General features: G+C 36.6%; 1 protein-coding gene across 2 annotated transcripts; it reads left to right on the top strand.

Annotated features, from left to right (window-relative positions):
* The first annotated feature begins 8,674 nt into the window (after positions 1-8,674).
* On the top strand, positions 8,675-16,206 carry LOC105442539 (transcription factor RFX4-like). Of its 2 annotated transcripts, XM_030993397.1 has the most exons (6): positions 8,681-8,735; positions 9,485-9,632; positions 10,219-10,313; positions 13,142-13,259; positions 14,873-14,992; positions 15,527-16,206. In XM_030993397.1, exons 1-6 carry the CDS (start codon positions 8,712-8,714, stop codon positions 15,808-15,810), a joined length of 789 nt encoding a protein of 262 aa, XP_030849257.1. In that variant the 5' UTR covers positions 8,681-8,711; the 3' UTR covers positions 15,811-16,206. The 2 variants fall into 2 exon arrangements, 1 of the variants encoding a protein (XP_030849257.1); XR_972441.2 differs by lacking the exon at positions 13,142-13,259 and having other exon boundaries at positions 8,675-8,735.
* Positions 16,207-16,733: the final 527 nt, after the last annotated feature.

Raw genomic sequence — 16,733 nt, 5'->3', positions numbered from 1 at the left:
ACAGAAATAAGCATTGAAATATCTTTGACATTGTATTTTAGTCATTGTAATGCAAAATGATTTAATTACAAGAAATGAAAAAACGAACCTACCTGAAAGCAACGCTTGTTAAATGTAGGTTCGCACAATAATAATTATACTTTATACATTTATAACTTAATTTTGAAGAAAAATTACGGAATAAAAAAAACATGACAAACAATAGAAAAACAAACAATTAACGAGACAAAAACAAATCAGAAACATTAGCAGAATGACAAGATGATGATGATAAATGAAGAATATAAGAATGAGAGAGTAAAAAACAGAAAAGGGGGAAGATATGCAGGAAGATAAAAAGAAGACAGAGAGAGGGGGTGAAGGGAGACAGAGAAAGAGACAGAGAGGGAGAGGGGAACTACTTATTCTGATTCGTTTGCAACAAAAAGTGCTTGAGGGCATTTTTTAAACCACTTAATGGGGGCTTTTCTTGTAATGTGCCAGGAAGGGCATTCCAATATGTATTACTGTCGTTGTACTGTTTTCACGTACCAAATGGTGATTTACAAGGCTATTGCAATTCCATGAAGCCGGTTAGTATTTGCCGTCGTTTTAGTGAATACCTTCTTTGTCGTAAAATTGTCTCTTTTTTCTGCAATATACCCGCTATAAGTTTTTAGAGTATATGGAGTGTTCCATTTACTTATATTATGTTTTATCACTCTTGTTCTCCTGTTATAGCTCTCTCATGTTATTTAATCATTTATTAGTGATGGAGCCAGTAAGGTGTTGAAGAGGCATATAAGTTGGCTCTCATGGACACGGACTCATTGGAAACTATTCAGGTGTTTACCCAATAACAGGTGTTGTCAATCACCAGGATTAGCCTTCGGTTTTATGACCGATAGACCTTATATGTAATGCTTCGCCTTTTCCTCACCCGAAGACTCTCCGAGAGACTAGGGGTATTTCTTAATAGGACTCCGGGTTTGCTGTGTGAAGACATGTACACCCATTAATGGTATTTCCACCAAGTCTGATGTCAGCGAATTATGGCCTTCTGTACATGGAAACTGACGACACATCCACTCTGTTTAAAGTGTGGGTGGGTTTAGTCTCGTCTGGCTCCTTACAGCGGAATTATGATTGAATTTTATCATTTTAAGTAGCTCTCTCATGCCTCTCTCATTACATAAAACGTGTTTAAAATGGCTTCAATTATAGAGCGAATGGGCAGCGTCGAAATGAATCACGTGTCATGTGCGTGTATTGATTCTTACCATATGCATGGGGAGTGCATTTTGGTGATAACAACAATTCACACAATTTTGGGTTTAAAATTACCTTCATAGCACTTTTAGGTTCTATAAAAAGGCACTAAAAATGTCATAAATAAGAATAAGAGCAATTACCATACACTTTGAAGGCATTTGCGGTCTTAAACAAGAACTCAACTGGCGCCATTGCTAATGAACGATGAAATAAATGAGAGAGTAATATTAAGAGATCTACTTAAAGATAAACTTTAGTACTGATAATGCGATTGCATTGTGAAAGAAAAGGTGTGGAATGGATCAGAAACAGTTGATCATGTAGCTTGTAAGTATTGATGTGCAGTGCAAGGTTCTGGAGTCATCAAAATCATAATAAATTTGACCGAGTCTTGGTAAAGTAACAAGCACTGTACGCAGAAAGCTATATATGGGACAACACACATGGTGTCGGGGCTAGTACTACCTTGATTTCCTTGTCTTTCTATGCTCATTACTCAGCCAGTATACATTTTCTTCCAAAATTGTTTGGCACATGTCATTTATTTGTAATCTTGAACATTCAGTGTAAGTTTCGTTTGATTCTGTGGGAATTAATTTTTTTAATTTTTTTTTTACCATAACTGGGGGGTGTTTCACAAAGATAGAACTTAAAAGTAGAACTTAAGTCTAAGTTGGACTTAAAAGTTATGGACAGTCATTGGAGTCTTAAAATGAAATATATTCAAAAGCAAAAATTCAAGTATTTTAGACTTTTTTTTATAAATTCCACGCCAAGAACATGAAATCTCCCATGATAATAGGAACTATGAATGATTTAAATCAATATTTTATGCCTTTTAAAATAAATTTACAAAATATTTCCAAGGATGCTAATGGCTTTCCACAATTGTTAAGTCCAACTTAGAGATAAGTTCAACTTAGGATCTTTGTGAAACACCCCCAGGGGAGTGTTTCACAAAGATCCTAAGTAGAACTTAACACTAAGTTGGACTTAAAAAGTATGGACAGCCATTGGAGCCTTAAAATGAAATATATTCAAAAGCAAAAATTGGAGTATTTTAGACTTTTCATCAATTCCACATCAAGAACATGAAATCTCCCATGATAATAGAAAATATGAATGATCTGAATCAACATTTTATGCCTTCTAAAAAAAAAATTACAAAATGTTTTCAAGGATGCTAATGGCTTCCCATAAATTTTAAGTCCAACTTAGAGATAAGTTCAACTTAGGATCTTTGTGAAACACCCCCCTGGAGTTTATCTTTAAAGGGATAAAAGCAAAACATTATTAATCTGTTCGGAGCTAGAGGGCCGTTAAATCATACACCTTAACACAGATAACACCCGGCCTTCTGGCTCCAAACATGCAGCTCCACTGGGATGTGCATTGGAGTCGCGGCGCCACCATGTGGAAAGCACAAAGATATTAAACATGGCGACAAGTACGGACAATACACCAGTTTACGGTTGTGTGCGCCATTTTAAACGAAGCCAATGACCTAGAGGTCATGTATTTATGCGTAAATTGAGATTGCGCCCATGTAAATTATGATGATATCACTGCCTACGCGCTGCATTGTGCGCGCACATCATCTTTTGCATGGGCGCAATCTTAATTTATGCATAAATATCACTGACCTCCGGTCATTGGCTTTGTTTCAGGGCCAATGACCCGAGGTCAACTGTCTGCACATGCGCACTGATACAACCGTAAACTGGTGTATTCCTCATAAACATTATTGTCATACGGATCTTTATCTTGTCTTGTCAATTTAAATCAAGGTTATACATTTAAATCATTGAAGGTGTCGGGATAGACGACGAAACCAACACACTCACAATATTTTTTGTGAGCACTTTACAGCCACTATCGAGAGAGAATCAAATGGTGTTGTGTTCTAATTATAAATCACTTATTATGGAATTAATATGTAAGAAATTGATTATCGTAAAGTAATGCGTTTTATTTTTTATATGTATATATATATATATATATATATATATAATGTCTAGCATACCAAATTATTTCTCTGCGTTTCTATGAACCATGCTTAGATAATACACTCTGTGTCCCGGCAGCTACATTTTTAAATATAACCTAGCAATCCTGCGCTGCATAGTAATATTTGATATTTTGCATTGGTACGGTGTGGTTGAGATCAAAATTAAATCAGCCAGATTTTGGACTTAACCAGTATATGTCGCAATGATTATGGAAAATTTATGACCTGGGTAGTCATTCTTCAACAGTAAGCCATCATATTTCTCACAATGTCATTCATTTTAAGTAAACATAGCTCTGCACTTGTACGTTGTGTATGTAATCTCATTATGATTGTGATAAATTATCGCAGCAGATTCTGTACATGCGTGCGTATCGTGAATATTTATGACTTGTGTATGACGCAGGTTCCTATTGAGCCAATCAAATGCAGCGATAGGATGGCAAGGTTATGTTTTAAAAAAGACGTGTCCGGCATTATGTATTTGTAATCACATAGTACGATGGACGGAGGGGCATCGGTCTTATTCAAAAATCGGAATGTGAATTTACCAAGCTACTGGTTAAGGGAATAATTCGGGAGGCTAAAATGGCTTCTTTTCTCGTCCCCACCCCCCTCCTCTCGTTCCCTTCTACCTTTACCCGCCTTTGGTCTCTGTTTATGTTTTCTTCATTATTCCGACCATTTTTGGTGTTATTTCGAAGTTTCGTTTATCCGAATGTTCATTACTCCGAAAGTGAATTAGCCTAGGGTTCATTAATTTGAAGGTTGAATTCATTATTCCAAAGAAAAGAAACACGATAGACTTTCAGGGTTCTTCGTAATTTTCGGAATTATGAACCTTAGGAATAGACGATATTCTAATGTATGCATACCTTTCTTTACAACCCGAAAGCTTGCCCGATGCCTCTCCGACATAGCAACAAGTAATATATGTATAATATATATATGCATACTTCATTCCAAGTTTTGCAGTTCATTCATTAATAACAGGTTAATGGAATAACTCGTCACTATGTCCACAGGAAAAAAACATTCATAAAATGTGAATGTGTTAGTAAACCTGTCTATAGGTCAATGTAATATACCATTTTCGCAATGTAACCAAATTTAATCCATAAGTCTTTGTGAAGTGCCTCAATACAAATTATTTCATTCACCCGATAAGAATAAGAATATTTCAATAGTCAGAACACAAACTGCATATAGTAAGTGTTGCTAGGTAGGTCAAGTACTGTCCTTATGTGTTTTTTGAGGCACTGCACAAAGACTTATGTATTAAATTTGGTTACATTACGAAAATGGCCTATTTATGAACCATCGGAAAACGACATCTGACCTCTCCTCCCAGTGCTCCCGTAACTATGGTACTGGAAGAATAAATTGCAGATTTATACTAGAACTGTGTAATGTTTTTCAATTCATGCATGTTTCTCTCCAGAACTTCAGGTATTTAACTATGTTAAACCATCTGCTATCCAGAATGGCATTTTTGTCTCGCCTGCGTAGAAGAAAAGCGAGACATAGGCGCCGCTTTCCGGTGACGGTGTCAACATCAAAAACTTAACCTAAGGTTAAGTTTTTGAATTTTTTATATAATTTTGAAAGTTTAAGTTCTTAGTCAATGAAACATGGACTATAGGATAATCAAGTATCCCTAATCATGTGAGTAGAATTTAGGTCACTAAGTTAAGGTCAAAGGTTATTTCAGGTCAACAGACTTAGACTATGTTGTGGCATCATCATCGAAAACTTAACCTAAGGTTAAGTTTTTAAATTGTTGATATAATTTTGAAAGTATAAGTTCTTAGTCAATGAAACTTGGACTATAGGGTAATCAAGTATCCCCAATCATGTGAGGAGAATCTAGGCCACTAAGTTAAGGTCAAAATTTATTTTAGGTCAACAAACTTACACTTTTTGTGGCATCAACATCAAGATTTTGAATTTTTAGCATATTTTCAAAAGTGTTTGTTCAAATTCTATGAAACTTGTACCCAAGGATTATCAAGTATCACAAATCATATGACACAAATTGCAGGTCACAAGGTCAAAGGTCAGTTTAGGTCAGTAGACTTGGATCATGTTTTCACAACTTAACATGAGAACAAATAAATCAATTTTTGTTATTTGTTCATGATTCTTAGTCAATATTCACTTCAAAATGATGATTATATTCGGAGGATTTCACTTTCAGGGGCCTGCGAATAGGCCACCCTGCCTATAAATAATGTTTCAACCTCAATTTTTCATCATATCGAATTGCGTAATGCAATTTTTCATCATATCGAATTGCGTAATGCAGGCGATCGGAGACCGCCGAGAGCGTTTCCCTTGTTATAGATAGAATCCACTTTTAATTGCATACATGAACTTTTGCTCTGTCTGGCAAGCCTGTGGTAAACTTTGTAGTTGTCAAGGATAACCTTTATGGAAGAAATATGCATATAACTAGTGACATGTCTATTATGATTATGTAATACTTACCAGGCTCGGCTAGAGAAGGCGTGGAAAGAACAGAAATAAGCGTAACGAATATTATCATAGGATTCATGCTGTTAGCTCTATGTCCAATGTCTTGTTAACCACAAGATACGTATACATATATGTTTCCATATACGTGCAATAAATTAGCAGCTACACGCCACGAACACGTCAAACAGTGTGAGGTGGATAACAAATTGAATGTGATCACAATTTACATGCTAAAATCCCCGGGGAGCCTCGCTGGCGTAGGCGAACGAGCCAGGGGCAAGGGGGTGACCCCCTCCCCAGCGACGAAAATCTATATTTTGAAGTTACCAATATTCGTTTTACTACCTCCACGAGGTTGTCTTTTTGCCCTATTATATTTTAATTAGGAAATTTAATTATTACAATTCTTTTTTTAAAGGAGCTACACAAAGAAAATTCAGTAACAACTCATAATTAGAACAAATTACATAATTATGGATGGAAAGATTTTCTCTTAAAAAACACGAACAATTTGCTGAGAAATATAGATATCATGGAAAGGCGTAAAATGCCATTTTTTAAGACCCTCCTGAGACCCCCGAACGCCCCTGAACGCAAGTCAAACACACAAGCGTAGCGAGCTCTGAAAAGTGACGTCACACACTGGACAAACAGCTCAGCGCCGTGTAGCAGTATGCAGCTAGCCAGCCGTGTCCCGTGTGTGACGTCACAAATATTGACGCTCTACAAAGGACCGCTGAAGGCAGAAAATCTGGATTTTAAAACTAACATTTTTGAGAGTTGATTACTGCGGGCCCCAAACATATTTTGAAGAGGAGAGTTCTGGTATTTGATCAGTAAGGCTTCCACCTCGCAATGATATGAGTTTTGCATCAATTCAAAACACTTTTGTTTCTTCGTGTGTCTACTTTAAAGGGAAAATGATATTCAGGAAATAGAATAATAATGAAATGATGTTTTCATATAGTGCAGTTCTATCCATAATGGTTAAAAAATGCCTTCATACAAAAATATTGTGCACATTTAAACAGAGACAATTAATTAACGAAATAAGAAATCAAGACATCTTTAATGCAAAAAAATAATTAAGAATAGAATGAAGCAAACTAATTTCAAAATACATACAACTGAATGAAAGGAAATTATATGAAATCATGAAGATTGAATTAAAGCCCCACTGCACTACTTATAGCTACTTGCGCCCTCTGTACAGTCAACAATGCCTAAGCGATAGGCATTAGGGGGTAATCTAATACACCCTTTCACGTTAACAAGAGTGCGCATGCGCCGACATGGGTGCCATTTTAAATACACCAGTTTACAGTTGTGTGCGCCATTTTAAACAAAGCCAATGACCTAGAGGTCATGTATTTATGCGTAAATTAGGATTGCGCCCATGCAAATTTTGATGATATCACTGCCCTACGCGCTGCGTTGTGCGCGCACATCATCATTTGCATGGGCGCAATCTTAATTTACGCATAAATACCAGAGGTCAGAGTTTATTGGCCCACGGTTCCGGGGCCAATGACCCGAGGTCAAATGTCTGCGCATGCGCACTGATACAACTGTAAACTGGTGTATTGCGAGTGAATATTGAGAGTAACTTTTATTTTATGCAGCATGCAAAGCGCATGTGTCGACAAGATGTAAGCGCGCAGCGCAGGCAGTGGCGCAACCTTTGGGCGGAACAATACATGCGCGTCTGAAAACATTGATGACGCGCGCAATGTTTACTCGCAAATAATAATGTAAAATGGCTGCCTTAAAGGGCCCATGCCATCCAAATACAAGTTTATTCCTGCTGATGTGTAGTCCTTCATACATGTAAACTTCTAAATATGTTTCATAGATTTTTAAATATTGTTTTAAATATTTTTTTCTTCAAACTTGCTAAGCTCCACCCCAAAACCTCCAGATCTCATTCCCCTTGTGACATCATCTACCAGTCATCTATGAGCTAACTTGGGAAAGTGCCAAGTGGTATGTAACTTTGCCAAAGTTGACCACCTGTTACAATACAACAAACAATAACAACATATACGTTGTTATGACAGACATGTCAGACTAATCAGTCGGCTAAATTAATATTCTACAAAAGACAATGGCATGTGATTTCCCCCAGCTCAACACAAGCTCATAATAGAATTGCATGCTTTCATACATGTACAATATATTATCATTGCCTTTGCCTTTGTGTGCTACAGCATGTCAGACATATCAACTTTTATGTTGCTATTGTATTGTGTATTATAACAGGTGGTCAACTTTGGCAAAGTTACATACCACTTTCTCAAGTTAGCTCATTGATAATTGACACATGATGTCACGAGGGGAATGAAATCTGGAGGATTTGTAGGGTGGAGCTTAGCAAGTTTGTAAACAAAAATATTAAAAAAAATATTTAAAAATCTATGAAACACATTCAAAAGTTTACATACCAACGTACACACCAATAAGATTAAACTTGTATTTGGATGGCATGGGCCCTTTAACCGTGAAGGGGTGTATTGATAGTCAGTTGTGTTGTATGTCGATCTCGTTGTTGTGACTGAGGAATTCAATTTACAGGTATTAAAAGGGGTGATCAAAACCGGAAACATGCCATTTTACAAAGCTATTGGCCCGAATTCACATAGGAGGTTTGTCAACAAACCTAGGTTTATGTACGTCATAATGACGCACGAAAACCTAGGTTTGTCGACAAACCTCCTTTGTGAATTCAGGCCATTGTGTTTCATAGCTGAACGCAATCTTGTCATGCACGTGTGCCAAACGACGTATGCAGCACGTACCGGTGGCTAATGAAAGGTTAATTGCCCAAAACGAGCCAGAAACACAGACTAAATAGGGCAGTTTAACAAAGAGATACTACAGACTAGACATACTATAAATGTGAATCGATAACTTGATAACATATTTTTTATTCCGTATCTTTACAGAAGCTGTTCACTTCGCTTTGCTCCTAGAGAAACAAATGACCTTGAACCATCTTGCACAGGTATGTCGAAAACATCTAGGCCTCGTTTCTTAAAGGGGTCGTTTAACAATGTTAAATATGAGATACACGGCCCTACGTGTTATCAGTGTCTGTGATATGGTGTAATATTGAAGCCCTAAAAAAATTGCGCTTCAAAATGATCAAGAAGTGCCTCAAAAAAGTAAAAAAATCTTTGAGTGACCGGATTTACCATACTCGTTTTTCCCAATAGACTGTAGTGTTATGAAAACCGTCAGGCGAACGGTTTTCAAAATTTGTAATTCCAATCATAAATATCTTGGTAATCAGACAGGCGATCGGCTTGTAAAAGTCATGGGGTTCCTGACTGACCAAAAGGTCTATAATTATCATTGCATCATGAGCTAAATCCAGAATTTTGTTTCAGAATCTGAGACAAAGTTACCAGATCCCTTTAAGAGTGTTTTTATATCAATAACAAGCTATAGTAAATGTTATAAGCTAGGGAAATCGTGGCAGTTGATTGGCTGAGAGCAGATTTCTCAAATAACTCTTGCATTTGTAAGGACCCTGATTTTCTCATCAATTGAACAATACGCTAAACAAAGAATGGGAAATAAAATGAATAAAGAAATCAAAGATTTTATGCACGTTGTCATGGAACTACATTGAATACCCGTCGGTCTCAAGGGGGAGGGGGATTACAAACCTTCGGGAAGAAAAAAAAAACATACATCACTTGCAATTGGTAATCAGTGGGGGCGTGGCTTATATAATGATACACTTTGCAGGCAGCGAGGACGGTGACGCAGTCAAGTGACGTCATACTTCAGATGAGCGATGATTGGTCGTTGTTGGATCTAGACAGCATATGCCGGCAGACTGTTTCGGTGACGTGTGCAAAAGGCACAACGAGATGGTTCAACACATTACTGAATGGTACGTAAAATAATCGATAATATAATTGATAAAATCAACAGATTATTGAAAAATTATTGTCAGTAATCTAACATCCACATCTCCCATCCACCTGTGTGAGTGGAAATCAATGATGTTGCATCACGTATTCAGTATTTTATCTTGGATCGTTTCGCAAGTCTGTAAGAATGACATTTACACTGGCAGACTGTTTCCATCTTTTTAAAAAAAATCAGTGGATTAAAGCGGGGGTGCACTAGTTGTAGCTACTTGCGTCCTCCAGGCGCGTACACAGGGGGGCGGCTGGCTGAGTCGTTGCGATTTTTCGGCCGGCGCGATTTTCAAATTTTCGGGAGCAAATTTTGGGGCCTCCCTTGAAAAAATCCTGCGTACGCCACTGGCGTCCTCTATATAGCAAACAGTGCCTAACCGGTACCCGTTGGTCCTCCATGATCCATATGTTAATTGAGAGCTGATTTGATGAGATAACCACCTGTCAATGACCATGCAGGGAGGTCTAATCCCTCCTGGCCAAAATAGTGCAGACAGGCTTTAACAACTAAATTTTCCCAAACTATTTTCTTTTCTTCGATTGATACCCTTACAGCGTGTGAAGAGTTTGAGAAGATTTTGGATGATGACGTCACTCTGGGTCGCTTCACTGATTGGTTGGATAAACTTACAAAAACCTTCATTGTTGAGGTAAGTTTCAAGCATTACGATTTACTTTCAAAATCGAAATATTATCGCAAATGATAATGTGCCTAGCACAATTAATCCACCATACATACGCACACATCACACTCCCACCCCAATAGGCACAACAAACATACCGCACACGCACATACGTACGTACACGCTCACCCACATATCCCGCACGCACGCACATCCTTTTCTTTTGTTTTCTACATACGTACACACGCACACCGCATACGCTCACACATTCAGCATACAAGTCCACACATTATCCATGCACGCTCATCTAAGAGGGACACCCATATTTGTTTTTAATAGATATCTGTTATATTTATTTTCTCTCAAATCAAATAGATATTGTACAAATCAGTATCCTTCATAACAAATTTGTACATATTCTTTATAACAAAACTGGATGCACTGTACATTGATATTTGACTTCAAACATAAATTGCAATAACAAAAGGAAAACAAAAATGCATTTTCATAGACTGTTTAGAAAACAATTCTATCTTGCTCATTCCGCTCTTCTTTGTATCAAGCTCAAAACCTTGAATATTTTTGATTTATTCCAAAATCATACAGCAGTGCTAGGTAGGGTTCCTTTATTTTCATAATCTTCTTCCATACACGATTTCGAACATGTTCCCTACGAATCTTAGTATTCATAATTATAACAAAAGAAATCGAATCAATTTTCATCGTTGGAAAATTATGTTTATGTTACACATCCTCGGTGTAATCTCCCGGTGATTTGGAATTCATTACCAAAATATATTACCCTTTACAATAACAAAGATTATTAAAAAAATATCTGAAAATGTATTATTTGTCTAAATACTGACATAAAACATAACCATATTTTACACTTTGCTGTCCCTCTGGCTTATTTTTTTATTTGTGTAAACACTGTTTGTTTTTAATTATTACCAAAGGTCAACATACATCATATCATAATATATATGGACTCAATATTTATACCCTTCAACAACAAAAAACAAACATATAGTCGACAAATCATTTTAAAATAGAAATATACAGGAGACCGCCATCTTACGATGGACCATAACCTACTTCATAATTTCGATAATTTACAAAGGCAGTTATAATTATTATAGTATCATGATCAGATCCCATGCAGTTCTGATGTGTTAGATCTTTTTACATTGTTCGCTCTAGAGGTCTACTGCCCTCACGGGTTTATTAAACTCAGTTGTTCAAACAATATCAGTTGCACTTTATAATCATGAAGTACCATTTCTCAATTTCTTTTAACTACCCATTGAAATATTAGCTTAGATACAAAGGTTTAGCCTTTGGCCTCGAAATACTTTCATAATATGAGATTAATTAGCTACCGCTGGCGGTATTACGTATAGACGCAGCTGCCGAAGAGAGATCACATTCATTACAAAGCGTAATATGTCTCCATAACACCTGATCCAACAGTTGCCTTCATGTGGGACCGCAATTGATGAAACCAATGAGTTGAATAGAATACTGCACAATACTATACTGTCAATTACGTATACAGTGCACATGATGACCCATAATTATCCTCCACTAATTATTGTAATTCAAATACATAACGAAGCCCTTTATCATGTCAGTCATCAGGTTATATCTAATTTCCTTGTCTCGGAATCGCCCAGAATAGTAGGCCTATCTATAATGTTTAAATGACGTTTGTAAGATGAATATGCTTTACTTTCATCTTCATCCATGTATGCTCCCTTTCTAATCATTGATGCTATTTTGTTATGAAATAATTATTATTATCGAATCATAATACAAGCGTGAAAATACAGGTTACAAAAAATGTTCGTGATTGATTACACATTATTTATTTATTTATTTCTAATCTTTTGACAGGGTAGCCCATTCACCAACAAGTAGTGGTCTTCCATGGGGCCCTGAATGAACATATTTACATCGTTTATAACATTTATACAGAACAGTTACAAAAATAATACTCGTTTGCAAAATAAACATATATCATTAACCTAGTAAACAGTAATGTCAATAGGAACATATTAATTAAGTCGCAGTTATGTGAATAAGTCATGTTAATATTACAGAACATGCACGTAGTGTATGTTCGGCTGAGCCATTCACAAATTACAACTTTTTTTAAACAATCTCTTAAATCTTGAAACACTAATACGAGAAAAGACCATAAGTTTAACACCAGATTTGTAAATAAACTTGATTTCACTTTGTTCTTACATATTTTAAAGGAAGATGAATATTTAGTTTTTACAATTATGCTCGATTTTATTCATATCTGGATCTTATTCATTACTATTCTACATAGTACGGCTCCCTCTTCTTCAGAACTATTTGTCTTGACTGTAAGACCTATAGTATTATGCTATGGTCACATTACCCAAAAGTAGCCTGCTCGGCGGCCGAGCGGCGAGTTTTTAACCAATTCTGCCCGGCGGCTGCCCGGCCACCGAGCGGCAGCCGCCGAGGCACCGCTCGTTTTTAGGGCATCGCTTGGTCGCCGCTGAAGTTTTAGCGCGGAGTCAAAATTTGGGCGGCGCCTGCTCAATTTTCACTCGACGCCCAAAATACGCTCGGTGCCTGGGCGGTCGCCGCTCGGGCACCGACCTAATCGCTGGGCGATGCCTAAATTCCAGCATCGACCGAGCAGGCTACTGATCGGTCGGTCGCTGCTTTGATTTGTTACCATAGCTTAAGATAACTTTAAGTAATAAAATTAAAATCGTCTGCACAATTGATCACGTCTATCAATCTCTCTCTCTCTCTCTCTCACTGTCCCTCTCACATTTATTTTAAATCAACTAATTTTGTCCTTCTTTCATCTCCAGCCCAGCAATAATCAATCCAACAGAGTTTGCAAATTGACCCGGAAGTTCTTGTTAACCTGGTCAACGTTCACCTCAAAGGTTATCCGGGACCTCACTATTGGCAGCGCTCCAAGTTTTGGTGGGTTTCTTGCTTCAGACCATGATTCCTTAAAAAAAAAATTAGGATACCCATGAATGTTATTCCATTATCAGTTTCTAACCTTGTCTACATTTTGCTGTATAATCACAATTACCAGCTTCATTCCATGCCTCACCGCCACCTCCACCAAATGCATAACCAAAGTCTGTACAGTAATTGTAATCACAATCATAATCCATCATAATCCTAATCATATTCATCATCACAATCATGATAAGACAATTCTCATGTAATTAAAATGTGCAATATATACGATCACAGATTTACGACGCATGAGCCTTTTTTTTCACGAATTGGACCCCATCCCAACCTTTGGAAACCAATGTTACTTCCCTCCCTACGGATGTAACGGCCCCCATACGCACACGCACACGCACACGCACACGTTAGAGCACATAAACCTGGATACCCATTGTTATGATTTAAAAGTTTTATATGCTGCACGATAGCAAATCATTTTGAAAAATCAAATAAAGGCGATTTCAATAGCATTAACCATCTGCTACTGAAATGTGCAAACATAACAATGGGGTATTGCGAGATCTCAGCATGTTTTTTTTTTTAAAGGATATGGTCTACAAAGGGGTATTGAAATCGCATGTCATTGATGATACTTCAAAAATCTTTCCGATCGTGTTTATAGTTTTTTTCATTTTCACATCACCTTCTTCCAATTTGCTTATCTCCTGTCTTCCTTTTTTGCCTCACTTCATTTTTGTATTAAATTTTCTGGCTAGATCTAACAAAAACAAAATGTTAATTGTGAGATTGGCTTGATTTTTGTATAACAGTTTATGTTTAAGTATTGTATTATGTACCATGTAGTTATGGTGGTGAGTGTTAGTTAGTTGTTAGTTAATGTAAGTTATTATGTTTATGTGAAATTCATTTGTGATCTTGTATGAAGCGAGAAACTTAGTTGCGATTTTGTGTAACATGTATGTAAAGCGCTTAGAGACATTTGTATTAAGCGCTATATACAAATTAAATATTATTATTATTATTGTTATTATTATGGAATGATACCAAAATTGTAGAGGTTCTGTGGTCTACTAGATAAGTCACCCGACTGCAGATCACAAGGTACGGGTTCAAATCCCAGCCCGACACTAACGTTCTTTGGCAAGACGTTAATCTACATTTGCCACTTTCCTCCCAAGTGTTATATGGGTACCCGGTAGTATAATGTAGTTTGCTCAGCATTGTGCGTAATGTGTTGTAAAATGACGCCTGGATGGAATGCCCCACAGGAAGTGGAGAATGTGCATAAATTGTGTGCAGGCAAGCCTGAATCTGATGAGCAGGGTAATCATATATCTGTAAAGCGATTAGAGACATCGTTGATAATTATATTAAGCGTTTTATGAAAAGCGGAACATTTTTTTTCTTCATTGATCGTTCTTTTATGATTATACACAATGATATAGTTTCTCAAATATATATTACGTATTTTTACAATGTGTGGCCAAAACAATTTTCCATATATTCTTGTGACTTTGAATGAATTTTTTTTCTTCATGAATTGAATATATTTTTTAAAATTTTAAATATCATACACGACTAAAACTAGATTTCACTTGCTTCGGTTCCAGGTTCGTTTCATATTCTTCAGCTGATGTTAGAGCAGTATATACTCTACAGGGTCGACCTTATCATGTCGGATGCTAGGATGAATGCAACACTCTCTATTCTGCGTAGAGACAGTTGCCAAGGTAATCGATAGCAATACTTACTCATGACATCACATATATTTTTTTAAACTTAAGGTATACTGACTATTGTTTCAATGTTATTTTCTATTATATCCTGCATCAAAAATGTATTGGTTTTTGATTGGTGGAGAGGTCGTCACGTGACCAGAAATATAATAGGTTGCTCTGAAAAAGTACCATTTCGGAGTACTATTTGGAAGTTGAATTTTTTGTTTTAAATTAGCCTATTTGTTATTATTTTTTTCTCAAATCTTTATCTGATATTTGTTTTAATTTTTAGTTCTTTTTTAATAAAAATTGTAATTTCTTAAATTTTAGATTTTTTAAATTTTAATAAAAAAAAATAATATTGTATTAAAAATTACATAATTGTTGATGCTTATATCTTGTAGCGCACCTGAACACATTCATGACACAATTTCGATACCAGGATAATTTACTAAGAAAGAAGTAGGCCTATCTACAGGGAAATGATAATCGTCGTGATAAGATATAATGTGATTCAAATCTGTTTCTTTGTATTTTGTGTGGCAGACGAAACATTGGAAGAAATTGAGGAGTCATTTCGATGGAGAAATGCAGCAGGTTTGACCAATAATCACACCCGAACATATCCGTGGGGAACATCGTCCAATGAGAATCCTCGATACATGCAAGGATCTATCGATGCTCCTTCATTTAACGCTTTTCCTGATTGGTCACGAGTGCAGGATGGAGTTGCCAGTTCTAACCATTTAGAACACGCCACGTGGCGGCACGAGAATGCATTGTTTACACATGCGCAGTTACCTCAACAGTTTCTAGCGACCACGTTTTAGGTACATGTACTTTATTAGATGCTGTTAATTGATAGAGGTATACTTTCTGCAAGTAAATCTTTATATTAACTGTGACTTTCAGGTAGTTTGAAGAAGAGATAAGCCTCCACATGAGAAAAGAAAAAGATTTATAAATCATTGTGAAACTATAAAAGTCTAATTAGTAGCAATTCAGCTATACATGTACAGACCCTAATATACTGTAACTTTGTAAATAAGGCCCGCTATATATCATCGATGTGATTAGTACAACATGAATACACAGAAATGACAAGGAAATGACAAAAGAAAAAGGTTTATTTCCCCTCCCCTGTCTCTTTCTACCAATTCTATATGTTTGTAAGTAATCCCCTTCTTTTTCTTTCTCTCTCGTACTTTCTTTCGTCTATTCTTTCTGCTCTCTCTCTCTCTCTCTCTCTCTTTCGTCTATTCTTTCTGCTCTCTCTCTCTCTCTTTCGTCTTTTCTTTCTGCTCTCTCTCCCTTTTCACTTTTTTAATTTTTTCATATCTCACTCTTCTATTCTATTCCCCTCTTTCTTTCCGTTACTCATCCCCCCTTTCCATCATCTCTTTTGTTATCACCACTTTTTATGCCCTTTCTCCCTCCCTCATTTCTTTAACTTTCTCACTCTTCCCCTTCTCCCTCTGCTCAAATTCTTATTCTATGTTGGTTATCTATCATGCATTCATGTGTTACATGGCTTTTCACTAAAAGCATCATCGTTCAATCCCAGATACATCAAAAATACAACGCATCCAGTCAACTTGTGTTTTTTTTCTTCAGAATTTAATCACCTCTGAAATAAATAAGTCACATAATACGCACATGCCACGAAAAGTCTATCAGTCAATAGCATCAGAGTCTATCAGTCAATAGCATCAATATGGCTTTCTGAGCTAACACATACAAATACAGTCAAACC

This window comes from Strongylocentrotus purpuratus, unplaced genomic scaffold (genome assembly GCF_000002235.5).
Source record: "Strongylocentrotus purpuratus isolate Spur 01 unplaced genomic scaffold, Spur_5.0 spur5_scaffold_20, whole genome shotgun sequence".
NCBI classification, from domain to species: Eukaryota; Metazoa; Echinodermata; class Echinoidea; order Camarodonta; family Strongylocentrotidae; genus Strongylocentrotus; species Strongylocentrotus purpuratus.
The sequence above is the reverse complement of the archived record's forward strand: the minus strand, read 5'-3'. Positions and strand labels throughout refer to the sequence as shown.

Excerpts from the sequence above, each read along its gene's own strand:
- LOC105442539 (XM_030993397.1), top strand. The coding sequence starts at position 8,712 with ATGACCTTGAACCATCTTGCACAG. Across the intron at positions 9,633-10,218 it reads GTTCAACACATTACTGAATG|CGTGTGAAGAGTTTGAGAAG; the intron begins GTACGTAAAATA and ends ATACCCTTACAG. Across the intron at positions 14,993-15,526 it reads GCGTAGAGACAGTTGCCAAG|ACGAAACATTGGAAGAAATT; the intron begins GTAATCGATAGC and ends TTTGTGTGGCAG.